Source organism: Catharus ustulatus, chromosome 8 (assembly GCF_009819885.2).
Source record: "Catharus ustulatus isolate bCatUst1 chromosome 8, bCatUst1.pri.v2, whole genome shotgun sequence".
NCBI classification, from domain to species: domain Eukaryota; kingdom Metazoa; phylum Chordata; class Aves; order Passeriformes; family Turdidae; genus Catharus; species Catharus ustulatus.
The window spans coordinates 18,696,903-18,717,542 of NC_046228.1; the positions used below are offsets into that span (position 1 = coordinate 18,696,903).

The 20,640-nt window shown below is 41.7% G+C and overlaps 1 protein-coding gene across 4 annotated transcripts in view; it reads left to right on the plus strand.

Moving 5' to 3' along the window:
• The first annotated feature begins 821 nt into the window (after positions 1–821).
• Positions 822–20,640, plus strand: part of LOC116999279 (WASH complex subunit 2-like) — a 36,562-nt gene continuing 16,743 nt past the window's right edge. For 3 of the 4 annotated variants that reach the window (XM_033065777.1, XM_033065780.1, XM_033065778.1), the window contains exons 1-20: positions 822–888; positions 968–1,072; positions 1,457–1,621; positions 3,199–3,264; positions 3,994–4,167; positions 4,829–4,922; positions 5,304–5,362; positions 6,121–6,168; positions 7,390–7,494; positions 8,036–8,123; positions 9,319–9,387; positions 9,755–9,867; positions 12,008–12,080; positions 12,850–12,906; positions 14,723–14,887; positions 15,478–15,611; positions 17,332–17,424; positions 17,938–18,042; positions 18,929–19,045; positions 20,407–20,570. In XM_033065777.1, coding sequence (XP_032921668.1) covers positions 968–1,072; positions 1,457–1,621; positions 3,199–3,264; positions 3,994–4,167; positions 4,829–4,922; positions 5,304–5,362; positions 6,121–6,168; positions 7,390–7,494; positions 8,036–8,123; positions 9,319–9,387; positions 9,755–9,867; positions 12,008–12,080; positions 12,850–12,906; positions 14,723–14,887; positions 15,478–15,611; positions 17,332–17,424; positions 17,938–18,042; positions 18,929–19,045; positions 20,407–20,570 — 1,994 coding nt within the window. In that variant the 5' untranslated portion in view covers positions 822–888. The remainder of the gene's footprint in view (positions 889–967; positions 1,073–1,456; positions 1,622–3,198; positions 3,265–3,993; positions 4,168–4,828; positions 4,923–5,303; positions 5,363–6,120; positions 6,169–7,389; positions 7,495–8,035; positions 8,124–9,318; positions 9,388–9,754; positions 9,868–12,007; positions 12,081–12,849; positions 12,907–14,722; positions 14,888–15,477; positions 15,612–17,331; positions 17,425–17,937; positions 18,043–18,928; positions 19,046–20,406; positions 20,571–20,640) is intronic. The other variant, XM_033065779.1, reaches the window with a different exon arrangement.

Consider the following 20,640-nt stretch of genomic DNA (forward strand, 5'->3'; position numbering starts at 1 on the left):
GTGGTATGACAAGGCTTTTTAATCCATTGAAAAAAATTAGCAAGAAAAGCGGAAGTTAGCGGGGGTGTTTAACCTGAAAAGCCCTAGGGATAACTGAATTCCAGTTTGGCGATTTGCACTGTGTATTTGTTCATGTTAGCGTGTTTTTTCTTGCAAATCCCAGAATTCTGGCATGCATTTATTACGGCTCATGCATTTTAAAACTAAGGAGATTTTAGTTGGCTCAGTGGTAAGCCTTGCACTTATACTAGTAAGAAAAATAAGAGGAAGGGGACCCTTTTTATTCGTAAGTGGGCGTCAGCAGACGCCGGTGCAGCGCTCCAGCGGGGACTGAGGTGCGCAGACCCTCCTGCTATCCCCCACTTCGCTGCCCGCGCACGTGTCCCTTCCGTGTCCCCATGTCCCGTCCTCGGGGACGGGACTCAGAGCCTGGACACAGCCGCGGAGGCCGCATCCACCGCCCGCCCGGCTCTGCTTTCCGCGGGGCTCCCACAGCGAGCGGGGAACGGGATGGCAGGGTGGGAGAGGGTCTGAGGGGACGGGATGGCAGGGTGGGAGGGGATCCGAGGGGACGGAATGGCAGGGTGGGAAGGGATCCGAGGGTGGGAGGGGATCCGAGGGTGGGCGGGGATCTGAGGGGACGGGACGCGGTGGGAGGGGATCCGAGGGTGGGAGGGGTTCCGAGGGTGGGCGGGGATCCGAGGGGAAGGGACGCGGTGGGAGGGGATCCGAGGGTGGGAGGGGATCCGAGGGGACGGGACGCGGTGGCTCCGCCCACCCGGCCGCGCGCGCCCCCTGCCGGCGCTGCGGCGCTGTGGCGCGGGCGGGGCAGGGCGGGTCACGTGACGGCGCTCAGCTGACCGCGGGGAGCGGCGGCGCGAGCCCAGGGTGAGCGGCCGGGCCGGGCCGGGCAGGGCGCGGTGCTGCCCCGGCGGCGGCCCCGCTGCTCACTGTCCTTCTCCCGCAGATGAACGGGGACGTGGCGGAGCCGGCGCCGGTGTGGGAGCGACCGTGGTCGCTGGACGAGATCCGTAAAGGCAGCCAGAGCTGGTCCTTGGCCTCGGACGCCGGGGTGAGCGGTGCGGCCGGGACCGGGCCTGAGCCCGGCAGCGGAGGGGTGCGCGGGCCGCGGCCTGCCCGGGGACCTGGGACGGGGGTCTCGAGACGGGCCTGCCGCGGGCAGAACGCGGTTTCCGGGGCCCGGCGGCTCTCTCGTTGCTTTAACCCTTCGGTCCGGGCAGGAAAACTGAAATGAGGAGTTGGCCCGAACGGAGATGCAGAATGAAGTAGCTGAGACTTGGTCCTGTGTGTGTATGCGTGGGATTGTTTCAGTGTGATGTGCGTGTATTTTGGTCCTCAGTTGAAGTGTATGATTAGTTCTGCCCGTCTTACCAACGGTGCCGAAAGGAAAAGGAGTTGGATGCTGACTATTGCTTTCCTTTGTTGTTGTCAACAGCTTCTGCATTTTCTTCAAGAGTTCTCACAGCAAACCATTTCCAGGACCCACGAAATCAAAAAACAGGTGGACGGATTGATTAGTGAAACAAAAGCTACAGACTGTCGTCTTCATAATGTCTTCAATGACTTTCTTATGCTGTCCAACACGCAGTTCATAGAGAATGTGAGTGTTTACAACATCAAACTTGTACTTCAGACATTGTCTCTTAATGTATTGTGGTGAAGTGATTTAACTTTCTGGCAAGTCTGATGCTTATTTAGGGATGAAATTACCTTAAATTGCATTCTGTTAAAGGATGTTCTAATTCCCTTGTGTGTGATGCACTATCTAATATTGGCAGATTCCCTTTGGCTTTTCAGCAATACCTTCCTTCCTTTCTAATACATGACCTGGAGATCAGAGTTTTGGTTTTAGAACTGAAAATGAGTTGAGAATTCTGGGGTGTCTTGGTTTGTCTTCACAAGTTGCATGAGTGTGGCATTTGTCTGCACTTACCTGTGTAAATATGAGGAATGTTATACAGTGCTGTAAATTTGCCTAATGGTGTTATTTTACTCTAAAAGCATTTTGTATTAAAGGTGTTGGCCTGCAGGCAGTGTGGTCATGACAAGCATATTTTCTGGTTAATGGTACCACTTTATAGATATCTCTATTTTGAAAGATAAAACTATCCTTGAAAGTCTGTTGCAACATTTTATAACTAGAAGTATGTGTCTAATTAAGAACATGAATAGTATTTCGGATTTTTGGAGGTTTTTTAGCACTGTGAGTTTTATGAGGTGTTTTGTTTTGATCAGCATTATTTAAAGCCATACATGTCTCATCATGGCATTATTATTGGAAAGATGGTGGCAGAGGAAAAGATGAAAAACTAGATTTATATTCTGGGGGTTTTTGGTGGTAGTGTTTTTTTTTTCAGAGCTGCAGTGTCCTTTCTGACCTATCTTGGCTGTTCAGTATAATTCCACTGAGAACAGGCTGTACCAAGTGTTTTAAATCTCATGTGCTTACAGCTGTTTGTTCCCAAATTAAGGTACACAGAAATAGGTCTTCATTTCTGATTCTCAGTTTAGTGAGAGATCTGTCTCTTCCCATGGGATAACTGCACCTGTGTTTGAGATTTGGATTTAGGTTTGCAGGTTCCATGGAGATCTTTTATTCCCCTTTGTCTCCTTGTAGCTGGTCATACAAAAGAGTGCTAAAGGAGCTGGATGTGAGGGATCATCAGAACAAACTGAAGGTTGAGGGATGTTGTGAACCCTCTCCGTGAGTATGGAAGGAAAGCTACTAAATTACAGAAAGCTAAAGGAAAGTAGACATCCGATAGCCTTGTCCAAGGCCTCAAGTCAAATCAGTGTTCTTTTGAGGGTCAGTGTCAGAAAGCACAGAAAGTTTAAAACTCCCAGGGTTTAGGGTTCCAATAGACAGCTCTGAGTAAATTATAGGTTTCACTCTGAAGTGTCCAGAACAGTTTTATGTTGGGAAGGTTAAAAGTAAATTTTTTATCATGTTCAGGTTAGTCTGTTAGCAGACTTGAATTACCTCAGTTGCATTGAGAGGCTGTTGATGTACCAGTGCATGAAGGTACTTGACATCATCCATGGCTTCCTTTTTTAATGTGTAATGAATTAATGTGTAAATAATTATATATTGACAGTGTATTTTGTTATGGTACCCATGGTTTAGCCCCTGTAGTAGTACATTGTTCTTACATGAATTAATTTTCCTTGACTTTTTAGAGAGTATATGATGAAGAAGTGGAAGAACCTATTCCCAAAGCTGATGTTGGAGACAAAACAGAACAGGTAGTTAACTTCAACTGCCTTAAGTGCTGTCAGTATGTTTGCAGCCATTGTCTGCCTTTTCATTTTCGAACTTACTTTGTGTACATTTATAGCTTACAAACTAAACTCCTTCCTTCCTCCTTGAAGTCTCTCTGTTGGATAGTTTATGTCACTCAGACATAAATTTGATAGTGAAATGGAGGCTACTACAGTGTGTGATCATCTGTTAGGGCCTCCCAAAGCTCAGTACTGTATCCAGCAGACAAGACTTACGCATTGATTTTTCAAGAATTATGCATGTTTTTTTCAGCAAGAGGACTAAGGCCTTGGGCAACCTTACTGGATTCACAGGTAGTGAATTGGGGAAGCAGAATCCGACTGGAATAATTCCTAGGAATAAGTACTCAGAGAGCTTTATATACACATATGTGTGTGTGTGTGTATATATATATATATATATATATATATATATATGTTACAGTCTAGGTGTATTATACCGTTAATGTCCCCATAATAGTTTAGGAGTACAAATAAAACAATACTGTGCTGGTGTGGATGTTTAGAACATCTCTGTTTCTGGAGTGATGGAAATTAAGTCAAGCAAAAAAAAATTCTGATTGTCCTTCTAATGCACGTAGTGAAAAAGCTTTCATTGTGTTAATTTGAAATTAACATTTTGTGTGTGTGTTGTGGTAAGATTGAGTCTTAAGCAAAATGCAATAACCATGTGGTTTTTTTCTGTTACTAAAGGAAAAGACGCGGGAACAGAAAGAAGCTGATCTAATCCCTAAAATTCAAGAAGCAGTGAACTATGGGTTGCAGGTTCTGGACAGTGCATTTGAACAGCTTGACATCAAAGCAGGGAACTCTGACTCAGAAGAGGAAGAAAGTAATGAAAGAGTGGAACTGATACTTGAGCCAAAGGTATATGGACCTGTTCTTGCTGGGTTTGTTTTGCTTTCTTGGGCTTGCTCTTTGCTTCTATCAGCTGTATTACTGCCTCAGTGTAAAACTGATGTTATCTAAACCTGTTACCTAAAAAGAGAATTTGATGACTGCATCTGAAGAAGTACTCTCTGTTGAGCTACTCCTTGTGAAACATGCTTGTCTTGTAGTTAGGTTAGCATTAAGATACGGCACCCTAAAGGAAGTTAGTTTAATGGAGTGAACTTTGAAGGGGAAGCCTCAGTTTTGTGGGGGAGTGGGATGTACAAATTTCATGTTTTTTAGGTACAAATCATATATTTATGTGTGGTTCCAGTAATAAAACATCCAAAGTCCAGGTTTTGGGATAAGACTCATGCCTGTAGAGTGTCCTTACAAGGATATTCTTCTGTTAGATGGCATGTAAAAAACAAGTTGGGACTGCACAAATAGAAGTAGCCACTTTCTTTTATAGTGTTGAGAGGAATAAACCTCAGCTAGCCCACCCAGTTGTATGTTGACTTGAAGCATATGTTTGGTGGGACTCTAAACAGGCTTGTATCTTCCTTGAGTTAAAACAAAGGGTGTAAGACTTCTGTTTTTGCCAGCCATGCAGGGCTATTCAGAGATGTCAGAAACACCCGATGTTGTGTCTTTACAGGATCTCTATATTGACAGGCCTTTACCTTACTTGATTGGCTCTCAGCAGTTTATGGAACAGGATGATGTTGGCCTTGGAGATCTCTCTAGTGAAGGTATGTGCTGGCATGACCTTTTATTTCTATGCAAGTAATTAGTTCCTAATCCAAAATTTTTGACTGTTTTAAATCACCACTTTGGATATCCTGTGTACTGTTCTTGCATGTTTAGATGCAGGCTGTAATTAGCTGGGAAAAAAATGTTCATTGTGCTGTAACAACCACTTTTCCAGTATACAAAGCAGAAACTTCTCAATTACTTGTGCTTTGTGTATTGGAAATGCAAGTGTTAAAATTTCATCAGCTTTCAAAGCTCTTTCAAACCACTCTCTAACCACCTGAATTTTAGTTTTCTTCAGAGTCCTTAGGTTGCTTAAATGATGACTGCATTGTTCTGTGTCTGTCTGATCTTAACTTTGTTGTTTCCATTTAAATTAGAAGGATCAGTAGATAGTGATCGTGGAAGTGTAATTGACAGTGAAGAGAAGGATGAGGAGGTAAGTGGCAAGTACCAGCTGCTTTGTACAAACATTCCTTGCATGTGAGGCCATTAAGTACCTTTTGGTGTTGGCTCTCAAGATACTGCTGCATGATGTTTGTTCCTTGTGTTAGTTGTGATAAATATGCTTTCTGTTACTGTTCTTATGCAGTGGTTTCCTGTGCAGCTTTCCACAGGAATATTTGTGGTATTGACTCGAGCTGTTATTAAAGTAGAATACTTCAAACTGAAGCGTTTTATTCTGCTCTAAATTAATTTTGTGAAGCAAATCAGAGTCAATCAAGAATCGAATTTATGGAGAACAAATCTGTTGTAAATTACAGTTACAAAGAATGGGATGGAGACTGACAGGAAGAAGTTTAAAGCTTTAAGTGATGTACCTTAAGGCTTTGCCTCATAAATCTGCTGCATTGGAATATCAGTTTCTGATATGTTTTGCCTCCTTTGGCTGGGATGTCTCTGTAACTGTGCTTTGCAAGCAATCCCTTTCTCCTAAGGTGTTTGCTTTTGGTGGTTTTGCTCACTTAAAGTGAAATCCCTTTTGAGTTACTTGGCTGCAGTCACAGTGGAGCCTGCTGTCTTTGCTAAATTAATGACTTTCTCGTGGTCAGCAGTGGGGGAGTAATTTTTTGGTCAGATCATGGTGAGGAGATCTGAATGTCCAAACTTCAGCAAGTTCGGAGTTTCTGAGCCCTCTCCCTTAAGCACTGGATGAAGTAATGTGTGATACTTGTCTCTGGGTCTCTTGTGTTACAGGAATCAGATGATGAATTTGGAAACCCTAGTGAAGATGACCAAAAGACGGTATGATTAAAACATTCTGGTGCATACCTGAAAAACTTTACACTTGTGGCACAGTGAGCAAGCATGAAAGAGGAGATGAGAGCTCTAGACAGTTGACTATTAGCAACTTTGTGAGGCCTGCTTTTTATAACTTTTTTGGGAAGGTCCTGGCCAGATGGCACCATGTTCTGAAAATGTTGGGCTTAAAGACATGCTTGCAAGCTGTCATTAGATACAGAGCCTATGTGGGATGGCATTTCCTGATATGTGTTTTCCTCAGGAATAACTTGGGAGACATGAGAGTTCAAAGAATCTACCCCAGGAAAATTAGGCTTCTGTGGTTAATTTAGTTTGTAATTAAAATCCTAATCTTGCTGTGCAGGAGGCAAGGAACAGTGCAGTTAGGGTATGACATGAAATCAAAGGTGTGAACAGCATTAGATGTTTGAACAGTATATCCATTTGGATAATGAATGAGAAGGGAAGAGAAATGTTGAGATGGAAAACTTCAAGCCTGACTTCAGTAATTTGTTTTAGAAGGAATCTTATCCATATTTAGATGTGCCACTGCAAGAGATTTTTATGTGGGGATCCTCAGTCTGGCATGATTTAATGTCAAAAGAGCAATGTTGCAAAAAGCAACCCTTGTTTAATCTACATATTAATAAAACAGTATTGCAAAAGCACCCAGATGTTACTTTATGCTGGCCTTCATAGGGTAGCTTTGTATGCGTGGTGTATTTTGAGCAAGTATCTTTGGGTTGTTGATTTAGTTCAATTCTGGGCTCTTACCTGTTCCAATCCCCAACTCTCATCCAGTTTGCTTCATTTTTTTCACCCTCTTGTTGACGTGACTGAAACCAGGATGTGTCTGTCATTCTGCTGTCTACCCTAAGAGCAGTGCAAGATGATACAATTTTTTATTAATTGATCCCAGCATTCCTGTGTTAAGACTAAATACCAGGTATTTAGTTTGTATGTGGTAGTGATACATGCCTTGTGAGGGGAGCCTCTGTGTCCTCAGTTGCAGCATTCAGTAACACAGCATAGAGTTGGGGTGTGCTAGAGAATGCAGCAACTTGCTTGGAGCTAGAAGCACTCCTTCCTTACCTTTCAAAAGCTGTGAAGTACTCCAAATTGGCTGTAAGTTCCCATCCTTTCTGTAAGTTTGATTTGAATATTTTATCTAAGAAGATGTAGTTTTATGCTAGTTTTGTAAGCTGGATATTAATTGTTTTTTAGAGGATAGCCCAGATGAGTGATGAAGATGATGATGATGGCTGTGATCTCTTTGACTCTGAGAAAGAGGAGGATGAGGATGGAGACATAGATGAAAGCACAAAGCCTGTGAGTAATTGTTGCTTTCCTGGAGTGGGACTTCCTGTATGAAAAAATCTGTCCTTAGAGGGATTATAATGGTAGCTCTCAAGTACCTGGAATGCCTCCAGAAATCCTGAGTAGTCTTTTAACATGATTGTTCAGGTGTTACCCCTTTAAACTCAGGGATTCTTGCACCTTAAGCAAGTATCAAAGCTTTCAAGGTTTGTTCTTTCAAGAACAAATAACATTAAGAAATGAATTACTGCATTTTTGTGAGGAGAAGACCTTTTGTTTCTCCTGCTTACAAAGCAAGGTGACATTAAAAATTTTGTGTTCATCAGAACTAGAAATTCTGAGGGTGTTTTTTTTTTTTAAATTCTTGATGTACGCCTAATCTCTGCTTTCTTAACAGAAAGCTGTATTGCTTCTTGTTAGGGCTTCAGGCAAAGTCTAGACACCATAATGTACAAGTGAGGCTACAGAATACAGTATTTATAGTTACAATTACATCAAGTTGCTGGCTGGATCTTATGTAAGAAATGTGCTGTTATTTGTCCCTACTGCTCAGAAAAAGAAGAGGCCAACATCATTTGCAGATGAGCTGGCAGCCCGAATCAAAGGAGAAGTGCCAGTCAGACAGGATGAAGAGCGTTCATGTGAGTTACCTCCAAGTTTTGAAAAGTGCTTGTGCAGTAATGGGGGACTCATGAAAATGTGGGACAGGAGATTGTGGATAACAATACATGAAGTTACACAGATGTGTTATTTGAACATGTATTAGGTAAAAGCATGACAAGAGGAATTGCAGACACTATTTTGTGCTCTGAGAAACTCTTTGGCCATAACTCAGAGGAGTGAATTGGTATTCACTGAGTGTTATAGTGGGAAACACATTGCTTTCAGGTGAGACAGGTCACTCTCAAAATACAAGTTATTGGAAAGGTTTTCTCTCCAGTCTGATTCTCCCTCTGCATGTTGGACCACATGTACTTTCTCCCGTTTCAAGTAATTATGTGGAAGCCATTGGTCACTGTGGTCTTTCTGTGAGCTCTACAGTGGTAAACACCTCAAGCAGTAGATCGGTGTTTTGATGTGGTGTGGATTATTTTGTTTTCTTTGTGGCTTAAATATACTGTTTTGAGGAAGTTTTCCTTGCTACTATTACTCATAATGTTTTAGACTAAATAATGCATTTACTTTTGTGTTGCTTTCAAAAGGAGAGACCTCTCAAGTATTAATCTTGCAGCAAAGCAGCACTTGAAAAGAGCTGGTTGAAGTTGAGTTGGAAAGTGTTTATGAGGCTGCTGTTGACCTGTAATATTGAAAAGTGAACAGACAAGATCTCTGTGTGTGTGTGTTATTGCACAGTTCAAACAATCAAACTAGGTCTGCTGGTACCAGCAGGAGTATACAACCTTACCCTGTTCAGTTACAGGGAAATCTTCCAGTCATTGAAGTAACCTTGTAAGGCCAGAGGAGATAAACCTCTGGCTTTGCCTTTGGTAGCTGAATGAAGACAATAATAAATCTGGAGCCATTTGAGATGCTCAGAGGTTTTGCAAAGTTGTGGAACCTGTACTGTCTGGAATGCTGTGTTGCTTTCTGACGTCTCAGGTGACACTGTCTCTGTGTGGACAGCTGTGTGGAACCCCTAGTGCCTGACAGAATAATTCTATTACAATGTTAGATACTAGTTTTAGAAACTGCTAGAAATTGCTTCCTCAGGCTGATACATATGAAAGCACAGAGGTTAGCTTGGTCTGCTGTTTTTTTAGGTTCTTTTTGCTGCAAATTGTTCTCAGACTGTAAGTAAAGGTGGACTAGTTTTTCATTGAAACTTTCTTCTTAAAGCCCTCTCATCAGAGACCAAAACAAGGAAAACCTCAAAAGAGAAGAAGGAAGTTAGAGTCCCATCAGATGGTAGGATATCCTCCTCTCCTGTTTTTGAATTTTGGGCTGGATTGTAAGGTACCAATTAAGAAATCATGGCCTCTGCTATAGAAGCTGGGTGGGATATCAGTGAGCATCCTTCAACATGAATGTGTAAACAAATCTAGGTTGTGGTGTGCATGTAAACAAGACTGGAAACATCCTTAGTGAGAGTTCTTCCTTTAATGTGGCCTTCTGGAGCAGCTGCACAACCCAATCTGTCTTCAGCAGCTTCTCCCTAAGTATCATGTTTATGAGAGCAGATGGAACCAAAGCAGTTTTTATTTTGGTTCTCTCTAATTCCTTTTCCTGACATTTGATCATTCTTACTAAAGCCCATGGCTCATGTACTTTCTAGATGAAGATGATGACATCTTCAAGCCTCCTAAACTGACTGATGAGGACTTCACACCATTTGGTTCAAGGGGTGGCCTCTTCAGTGGTGGAACAGGCCTCTTTGATGATGAAGAGGTGAGAATCCGGCAGATTGTAGAAATGGAGTGTTTCCCACTTTTAAAAGCAAAACAGAAGATCCCTGAAAATACCCACCCCTGGAAGACAGAGAGGACAAACAGCATTTTGTTACTTGGAAATATTCAAGTGTTGTGGAGTGGTATAGCTTTCCAGTGGGAAAACAGAACTACACAAGTGACACATTTATGTTCCCCTTGGTACGATATCCTCTCTTCTGCAGTACTACTGCTGAGAGATGCAAGTGTGGTTCAATCTCTATTAGACAGGTTCTGATTCCAGGAGAGCTTAACTGGCCCTTTATTTTTAGCTCTGGTGGTAAACCAAATGCTATCTATTAAATCAGCAGATTTCTATTAAAATGCCTGTAAAATACTGAATTTTGTCATTCTCTCTGATTGTGGGAGAAATGGAAAGAGAACCCTGAATGATGCCAATCACACTTTTATCTTTCACATACCGTGTATAGACAATTCTGCTGCTGAGTTTCTCTCTTTCTGTGCTGTTAAAAGTTTCCTCTTACAATAATCCTGTTGTTTCATCTAATTGTTGTACAGCTCCTGGAATGCCTATGTTGGCAGGAAAAGTTCAGTTTTAAGTTTACTCTTGGGCTACCTAGAGCTGCCTTGAGGAAGAAATTGCATGAAGTGCATTTCTGACCTTATTTTACCATTGTGCACATGAAAGAGTGTAGAAACCTAATGTCAGGGCTGGTTAAGATTTAAGAATACAGCTGTGTAAAGCAAATGATTGCCTCTGATGCAGCTGATACTGGTGACAGTCAAGGTTAGTCCAGGACAGCAAACTGTTGCCTTTGTGGGATGTTGTGTTCATTGTTGCAACTGGAACAAAAGTCAGGTGTTCCTTGGAGCCAAGGAGGTGTTGCACTGAAATTTGGAAGGAGGCTTCATGTTTCTCAAGCTTAGCATTCCCAATCTACTAGAATATAGCCAATAAGCCCCAAACAGGGGCATTGTGTGTAGGGAGGGGGATAGTTCCAGTCAGTGCTTTCCATTCTAACAAAGCCTTTATTGAAAAAATGTTCTTTCTTTTTTTTAACCGGCAGACAATAGCTTAAAAAGAATATTAAGAAAAATAGTCTGATAGTGGAAGCCAGCTTTGTGTCAATGCAAATTTGGATGAAGCTGTTGCTGGTCACCTCTTGGTGACTTATTACTGAGACTACTTTCCTAATCTGTGTAGACACAGGAACAGCCAAGCAGATCTATCTGTGATTGCTGCCTGCCTGCATACACCTGTTCCTTGTTTTCTGTTGTCTTGAAGTTAAACATCTCAGAAGGGTGACTTAGGTTCACTTTACTTGTGCATTGGAGGAGACTGCACTGTACCAGCAGGCAGATGTAGCAGGCAAATAATAGCTGACAAAAGGGCGATTGACGACTGACGCTTCTGCCAGCCCCTGCGCTCCCATACTCCTGAAGTGTTCTCCTGAGGTGTTTTGCCTTCTTTCTACAAAGTCTTATACAAAGACCATGCATTTTGAGTCTCCAGGTCATCAGCCACTAATACCCAGTTCGCATAAGAGGCAGGCTTTTAAGAAATTAAGTGATCAGTACTCAAAAAATCTGGAGGTTTGCTGGAAATCCAGGCCGTGATTGTTGCAGATTGGTACACCTGCAACCTGAATACAAGAACTGTGGGAGTGTCCTGCAAAGCTTTTGAGCAGTAGTGTATTTCTCTGCATATTTGTTTTATCCACATGAAGTTCAGGAGTATTTTTATGCTTGTCCTGACCTGAATTTTTCCCTCAAACCTTACTGTATAAACTTCAGTAAGAAAGCTTAGAAGGGTATAATCAAGATCTAACCAGCTGTAGATTAATTAGTGTAAGTCCTTGAAGATGTGCAAATAAAAGGTCATTCCTTCTTTTCAGCAGACAGACTAGTGATCAGTAAATTAAATTTTAGAAGAGAGCTTCTTTTCTGAATGTATACACTCAACACTCGAGTACCTAGCTTTAAGTCTGTATTTGCAGACTTCCTTTTGCGAAGGGAGTGGTGATTACCACCTCTGTCTTGGCTTAGAAGTGGACATTCAATATGGAAATATCAGCATCTGTAATTTCCTATAAAGACAATTTCACCACTTTCCTCCCCTTTTCATTTTCCTCTATGATCAGAGTGATCTTTTTGCTGAAGCACCAAAAGGAGAAGAATCAAAAAAGAGAGAGGACCAAGTCTCAGTAAGTGAAGGTAAGAACCAAGAGTTGCTTCCTATAGTCTTGTCTATGCTGTGATTTATTACTGCTAGCAGCTAGACTGTTCCCAAACTAGAAAGCCTGATGCAGCAATTGCAGAGCAAGTCTTTTCTCCTCTCCAGTCTTAATAGAGAACAGCTGTGTTGCATTTGATAGGTGTTTGTTTGCTATGATCTGTTACACACACCTATTCTCCTAGAGTTGAAAGGATGTCCTTACTGTTATTGGCAGAGCTCTCTGCCTCTGCTGGGTTCCAGCTTCTCTAGTGTATTGCACGATCCAGTTGTGGGTTTGAGGGGAGCAGAGATTTCTTCTTGCATATTAATTCGCATGAGTTTCCCACTAGGGGCATAGCTAGACCATTAAGGAGAGTGAGTACACATTCTGTATTGCAGAGCTTTTACTGAAGCACTATATTTGATGACTTTTCAGATATGTTTTGGGAGACTAAGCCATTTTGTTTTGAATTTATTATTGAAGTGGTTTTGAACTGTTGTAAATAATGTTGTATGTAACATGTAATGTGCTTTTAAGCTTCAGTATAGTAGAGATGTTCATTTAAATGGAGTTTAAATGGGAAAAAATAGACTGTTACATATATTCTCAAAAGCCCTGAAGTTCAAGGAGAATGTGTAAAGACATCTGAACTGTTAAAAAAGTGGCTGAGACAACTTCTTGGATTCCAGTTTCTGTGGTAGAGTTCTGAAGGCTTTGACAGCATAAAATAAGTGTATCCATTTGTATTGTACTTCCTATGATTACAGCATCCTCTACAAAGTCCTTAAAGAAAGTTCCTGCAGGTGCAGTATTTCTGTTTCCAGGTATGATTTATTCAATAGCCAATTGCTTCATGCACAAAATGCTCTTTTCTTTAAAACCTACTGCCAAGGTTTTAAAGAAAAAAACTATCCAAATACAGCAGCACTGCATTGCTTAGTCATATGCTTAATGACAAATACAGATGCTTCTACCATGCTAAGCCTAAACTGCAGCATGTTTTATGGATAATAAAAGATTCTGGAGGAGCTCTGAAGGTAGGTGTCACTGATGGCAGATACTAGCAAATGTCAGCTTCAAGTGTTGTGCTCTGAACTTTTAAGAATGTGTGTCACTTCAACTGATATTATACAGCTTAATTCTGCTGTGCATGCAGTCACAGCTTCCACCTGTAGGAAGTGCATTTTGATCTTTCACATTTGATCGTGTTCCCCTGGATTAGCAGAAGAATAGTTTAAGCATGACGTTCCTATGTTTAGACCAGCTTGTTTTTCTGGTTTTGTTTCAGAGGATTTGCATACATGGGGAAGAACTAGATCTATAACTTGAAGTTAAAAGTAAAAAAGAATTGTACTAAGATCTGTTTTGCATCAGAATCCAAGCTGTCAAAAAAAAAGAAACACGTCACTGGTCTTTTTGAATTTACTGACAAAAGATTTTTTGTTAGTGTGAGGCTTTTCACTTGATTGAGGTACCTGAATTTTAAGTTTTGACCTTTCTTAATAAAGAAAGTCTTCAGTTAACTGAGCCCTCAGTCAGCGTAATTTTTAGAGTAAAAAGTACACAAATAGAGTTTTTACTCCAGGGTCAAAGATATATGTCAACAATGGGACTGCAACATAATTGTAAAACTCAGTAGCAGAGTTTAAAACAGCAGATTGATGTGTGGGGTTTTTTTATCCTTTCTTCTTTCTTGGAGGTACTGTTGTATAAGCAATGACTAGCTCACTCTCAATAACTTGTAGACAGGCTTAAGTCACCAGAGAAAAGCCAAGATTGAGGCTCCTTTGCTATTCCAGTGAACAGTTTGTTTAGGAACTCAATGATCTTTAACAGCTAACCAAATTTTGTGGCTGTATTCCTGTCATTCCTGAGGCACTTTATAATTGCACAATACACTTTTTTTAATAAGAACCTACTGCTGATCAAAATTTATGCAGTCTGCTGACTTAACCAAACAGCAGTTGTTCTGCTTTTTGCCAAACTTTCATTTAAGTATCTCCCCACCTCTGTCTCACTTCCAGGCATCTGCACATGAGAAACAAAAAGACAGGCTTAGACCATTAGAAGTGTTTTCAGATGATGGTGCACTTAGCACTGAGGCTGGGCATTTCCCCAGCAGATGCAGAAGGAGCAGTTGTTCTGGCTGGCTTGGATTAATCACTGCCATATCTGGCGTGTGCCAAACCCTGCCTCGTACGGCTGGTGGGCTCACATGGCAAGTGTGGCTCCAGGGAAGAGCTCAGTGACCTCTTTCCCTCTCCCCAAGCACTTTACCACTTATATTGTGGTGTGGTGTACTAGTTAGTAGAGCAGGATTCTGGTTTGGGAAGTCTGTAGGGGCAGCAATGTGGGATTACTGAGTCTTCTAGCTTCAACACAGAGCCTGGCTGCTGTTCTTAGGAAAGATGAGCAGGTTTGAGGAAGAAGTGGCTGCAGTGAGAGTGAGGGGCTGTCTGTGTCTTGCTTTATCAGAATGTGTCTAGCTAATGCTTTTGATGTGGCACTGTTGCAGGAGCGCCTTAAAAGTTGCTGAGATGGAAATTGTACCTGATGTCACTTACAATGGCACAAGTTCAGCTTTTTGGCAACTCTGGCAATGTTACTTTAATTTTTATTCTACCCCCATCTGACCTGCAGGAGGAAGTGATGTGTTTAGTTCCACTGTAAATGAGGAAAAAGACAAGAAATCTGCAGGACAGAACACAGGAAAAACTCCTAAACAACCTGGGAAAGTTCTTCTGTTTGATAATGATGATGATGATGACTTCTTTGTGGAAGCAACTAAAAAGCCTCCAGATCCAGGTACCTCTAAACATTTGTGGTGAAAGATTAAACACTGAAGGTCATCAAAATTCAAACTGGTATGAACCAATGAATTCTAATATTTGAACCTTCATCACTGCTACTTCTGCTTGGGTTTTGAGGGGTTGTGGTTTTGGTTGGTTTATGGTATTCTATTGTAGAGGGGTTTTTTGTCATTGGTATTTCTTTTCATCAGAGTGGTGTTGGGCTGGTTTGTACATTCTCTCCCCAGACTTTTCTAAGGATGATCTTTCTACCACTAGGGCAGTGTCTAGACTTGAATCAGGGAATCAGTACAGGCTTTATTCACACAGCCTTGAATCTTTGTGCCCAACATTCCTTATTAGTAGGGTTAGGCCTGTGCTAAGCCAGTACAAAACACTGCCTTTAGAGGTGCCAGCTGACTCAGCTGTTTGCATATTCTGTCACCGGTGCTTTCAGGTAAGTGCTGTTTCACTTTGAGAGCTTGTCTGGCTTTTTCTCTCGAAGACTCCTGATGTCAATTGTTGTTAAACAGTATGATATCTATAGAGACTCTCTTCTTTTGTTCTGCAATCCTTATTCCCTGTTTATTTTGTCTCTTTATGTAGTCAAGTCCACAGCTGACCTATTTGATGATGATGAAGAAGGTGACTTATTCAAGGAGAAGCCTGCCGTTCCCTCTGCAGTTGCTGGCACAACTAAAGAAACAGAAAGCCATAGGGAGGCAATAATGGAAAAAAAGGTAATGGCATAAAAATGGATTGTATGGCTGAGGTTTTAGGAAATGTTTATAGTCAAGTAGTCTTTCCATATACAAGACTGTGAAAGTGACATATTTATGAAATAGGATTAGGTTCATAGGGTCTTCCATAATTTAGTGCTTCACTGGTCCTTAAATGCCTTTTGCCTTTTCAAGTTGGGATTTATTTGAGATTTTTATTTGTGTAGGCAGTGATTGAAAGAATCTTATTAAGGCAGGATGATTGAAATGAGAGCAAAATGATAAACCTCTGAAAATATGTTTAAGAATTTCATGGCTGAAGTGAAACCAGCCTGAGTTATGAACCTTTGATGTCACAGTTCTATGCTGCTGAGACTGCTCTTACACCAGCCACTGACAGCAACTTAACTGGTAACCCATAGCTCATGTGTTTTATGGGAGAGGAGGCTGGGTTCTACCTAAGCACTTGGAGTGTTTAGAAACTGTTTTTCAGCTGAAAACTCCTCTAAGTTGTAGAAAGCTCTAATGTGGTGCTGAGCACACCTGTGAATACCACTACACTTTCAGAACAGTGCCTTGAGGATAGTAGTAATGCTCTTTGTTTCTACAGTAGATACTGTATATACTCATTTTATACTTCCTGTCCAATGAGTATTTGAACATAATTATCTGTAGTGACTCTGTTCCCCTCTAGACTGAGAGGTACACTGCTGGGGATGTCTAATGCAAATTGCTCTAGCACTTTCTCCATATTGTTCTATGAGAAGCACAGGGGCCAAAGCCAGCTTCTATTTCTGCTGCAGTGCAAGCAGAAGTGATAGGAGGGCTCTCACAGCACTTGGCTTTCCTGGAGAAGAGGATGAGAACTGATTCAGCAGCACCCCTCCTGCTCAGTCAGGAAGAGAGGGCTGTTTTATACTCCAAGCTTTATGACAGTAGTGCTTGGGTCTGGGATCATTCTAAGTTTAATGGCAATATAGCTGGTGGCAGGCTGGGGCTGTGCTGTGATTATGCAGGAAATGATGGTTGGCACAAAACTGCCCTTGTCCTTTATGAAAAACAGCTTGTTAAAAGAAACATTTTCCTTTAGCTCACAAGGCCTGGCATCAGTTGCTGCATACATTCTTCTGCTGAGAAGGATGGTGTGGCAGAGGAGGCCTGTGGTAAGACCTGCAAGTCATTTGTGCATAGCACATAAGTTTTGGACTTCAGCCCACAAGTGACAAGCTTGAGCTCTGTCCCTTCAGCTGTAGGGATTTTGCCATCAGCATGCCTCTTAGCAGGGGTCTGTCATGGTTTAGGAAAGGTATTTCCTAGTTTACTGCCCCCACTGCAACAATGCTTTAGCTCATTCCTGCCACCCCTCTCTCCCTGGGGAGGGCTAAAGAGGGGAATTGGAGGCACAAAAGATAAAGATCAGGGGTTGAGGTAAAACCATTTTACTTGAAACAGCAATGAGATAAGAAAGCAAACAGCAACAGCAGCAATGCTAATGACAGAAAATACAAAAAAGAGGCAAATTATTCTGCTGCTTCTGCCACCTGAGCTGACTCGGAGAGATCGCTTCTCCCTAGAAGAGACTCTGTTCCCCCATGCCCAGCAATGACATGAGGTGGTACAAAATAACTTCTGGGTCCTGGTCACACCCCCTCCTGGCTACTGCAAAAAAACGTGTCCTAGATGTGCCAGCCCTTACTGAATCTAAATGGGTGCTGATGCTGTGTCTTTGTTTGTTCTAAAGAGTCAACCATCTTCAGGTGAGGACTTCAAGCCTTTATCTGAAACGCCTCCAAGAAAACAGAGGGGCCTTTTCTCTGATGAGGAAGATTCTGAAGTGAGTATTTCTTTGAGAAATCCCTATAGAAAATCTCTACAGAAATCCTAGGGATTTCAGTCATCCTGACTTCAGTCCACTTGTGTCTGGGGACTCTGCATTTTGTAGGATGGGGAAATCTGACATACATGCACATACTCCCAGCTGTTCTGAAAGTTCCTTCTTGCTCCAAGAGGGAAAGCTCTGTGATTGTTTTCCCTGTCTTCAGGGAATTAAACTTTGGTGGTACACACAGGCATAAATTAAAAGCCTGAAGACAGGAAGGAGCAGGAAATTAAGAGTAGGAATCATTAAAGACTCTTATGTTTCATTTTGGCTTTCAGCTAGCAATTAACCTGGAAAGATCAGGAAAATCCCTGTGCAGTTGCAAATGATTGGTATATCAGATAAGGCATCCACTGCTTCATAGGCATTCTAAACATTTTTTTCATAGGGAAAAACATGATTGTCACCTTTAGAGTTCTTAAACATATAGCCTTGCTTTGCAAAGTGACTTTTCTTTGGTTTGCATAGGATTTGTTTTCATCAAGTAAGCCTGTGAAGTCCAAAGCTGCATCTCTCCCCACTAGCAAGTCCATGACAAAAGCTCCACTTTCCTTGTTTGATGATGATGAAGAGGTAAGTACCACTTCCTGATACTGCCTGTATGTGGGAACCCACCTGAACGGGATGTTGCAAATGCAGCAAGAAATATTCAGAAATTTAAACACTGGGCTTGCAAATGGAGCACTAAATTGATCTTGCATTTTGCAGCAGTTCTGAGCATGTGGACAGCACTGTGGAGGAGAGTGGGAGTGGGGAGTCTTGCAAGTTCTTGAGGTCTTTTAAGTAGTTTGCAGTCAGCGTATTTCACCTCTGGACATGAAGGATGTTATTCCTCTGATTGATAGGGTTAGAGAACACTGAGCAGTAAAACAAATATGAGCTTCAAGAAGCTGTTGTATCCTAAACCTTGCTTCTCTTGTCATGGCTGTTGAATTCCTTTCTTCTCACTCTTCAGTGTGTAAGAATCATGACTGCTAGTATGGAAACAGAGGTCAGAGCACAAGTTTGTGCAAGAAACCTTAAAAAAATTTTAATTAGTGTATGCTTTAATTTTTTACCCATGGTTCAGCTCACTTAATGCCTGTCCTCAGAATAGGATTCATTCTCCATTTCATTATATGGGTTAGAAACAGTGCCCCATTGTGTTGGCTGCTGTGCTACAGAATTTCTGAGTGATGGTTTTTGGCTGTTGGTTATGTCTTGTGGTGGAGAATCTGTGGGCCTGAACCAGGCTATATGCTTACAGGCTTCTCGTCTTCCAAATGCTGTATGTGTGGAATTCCTTGTACCAAAATATGGTGTTTAACTTGAAATTGTCTTCAAAAAACACAATTTCTGTATCCTACTTATATGAGAAGTGGATGACAACAATATCTTATGTGATGATTTCTCAATGAGCTTTTCATTGTAGCTTTGGCTTGTGATTTTTTTATAATATTATATTTTATTTTGTTTTAAGGATCTCTTTGGTGTGGGACCTGCCAAGAAACACCAGGAAAAGCCCTCAGAAGAGAGAGCAAAACAGTCAGGGCCTCTCAAGAAAGCTTCCAGCTTATTCTTCAGCAGTGATGAGGAGGTACTGAGGAGTACTGAGATCTCGTTGAAAATGGTTGCTTTGAACTGGTTGCTGGGCTTTATCCTGAGCAAAGCATAAAACTTTTGAGAAGGGAACCACAGACCAACTCTGCTGTGTCCACATGCCATGCCTACCCCAATCCTTTGACTTCTTTGCAGCTAAGAAGGCTGATCCTTGGTCCAAATTTTCACAGGATCTAGGTAATAGAAGTCATGGGGAAGAGAAATTCAGTATTTTCAATGTAATTTATAGAAAGTTTGTTAGCAAATGGAGGCTGTTGCTAAGAAGTCTGATTTAAAAACACTAGAGGGGAAAAAAAGTCTGTTCTTGCTGCTTTAAATTCTGTAAGGAAAGTTTATCAGTTCTAGATAGATATGTGTTGAGGTTTTCTTTGTTTTGAGGTGGGTTTCTTTTGTATGTGGTTTTGTTTATTGGAATTTTTACTTGCTTAAGTTTTGCTGGTTTTTTTTCTTTCCCATCTAGGGATGGGAAAACTATACATAAATAATAAGGCTTCCCACAGAGCAGTCCTCTTCTAGGGATGGGCTAGGTATTGTCCTTCATCATAAATAAAAGCCAGAGACACTAAAGAAATTAAAAACCTGTCTGGAAACCTCTGAATTAACTCATATGAATAGGATCCAGACTCTTCTTAGTCCTCCTATCTCTCAATATTACTGTGTTGCATAGACTTTATTACTTGTCCTGTAATTGTTTGCTTAGTAGACAACAGTAATGTCTTTAGATGCGTTTTTATGTTAATGTAGAATAAACCAAGTTCAAACTTTGTCACGCCTGTCCCTTTCACAAAGAGGACAAAGGTGGGAAACTGGGGAAAACCACTTGAAATGCTGAGAATAGCAAAACAAAAATGCAGAAGTATCTTGTTTAGTGTGTAGGTTTGAATAAAGGGTAGCTGTGGGAGGAGGTGGGTGCCTGGGGGAGAAGTATTGTGAAGGAAGCAAGTGCAACACTGAGCACTCTAGTAATGAGGTGTCTTGGCTGCATATGTGGTGGGTTTTTTCCCATACATCAATCTTGCTAACAATTTAGTGGCTCCAGTCAGGTTTTACTGAGTGACCCTACTTTTGTGACACTGCAGTTGACACTGCCCTCAGTTGTCAAGAGCAGCTGTAACAAAGCATGTGTACTGTGTCTTGCTGAATTAATGCTGTGTGCCAAAGGTGACCAGGCCCTCTGCAAAGCCTGAGTAATGTCAGATTACAGTAACTAAAATGCAGGCAGCTAAGTAAACTAGTAGAGAGATGAAAGGACTGCCAAGATGAAGAAGTGTTCCTTATAGAGAAGATTGCAAAGTGGCTTTGACCAAGTCAAAAGAGAACTTGTTCCTTCTTTTTAAGGAACATTGGAATGTCTCCAAGCCAGCTAAACTTTCTTCTGAAGATGGCCGAAAAGAAGACCCTGCAAAACCAGCTAGCACTGTCAGTCAGGCTAAAGATGTGAAGACAACAAGTCTCTTTGAGGAAGACGATGAGGAGGACTTATTTGCAATCACTAAAGAGAGGTGACAATCCTGGGAGGGGAGTGGGGAGGCATTTGTTCAGAACAGTCCAGCAGGCCTTTAAAAACCAGAT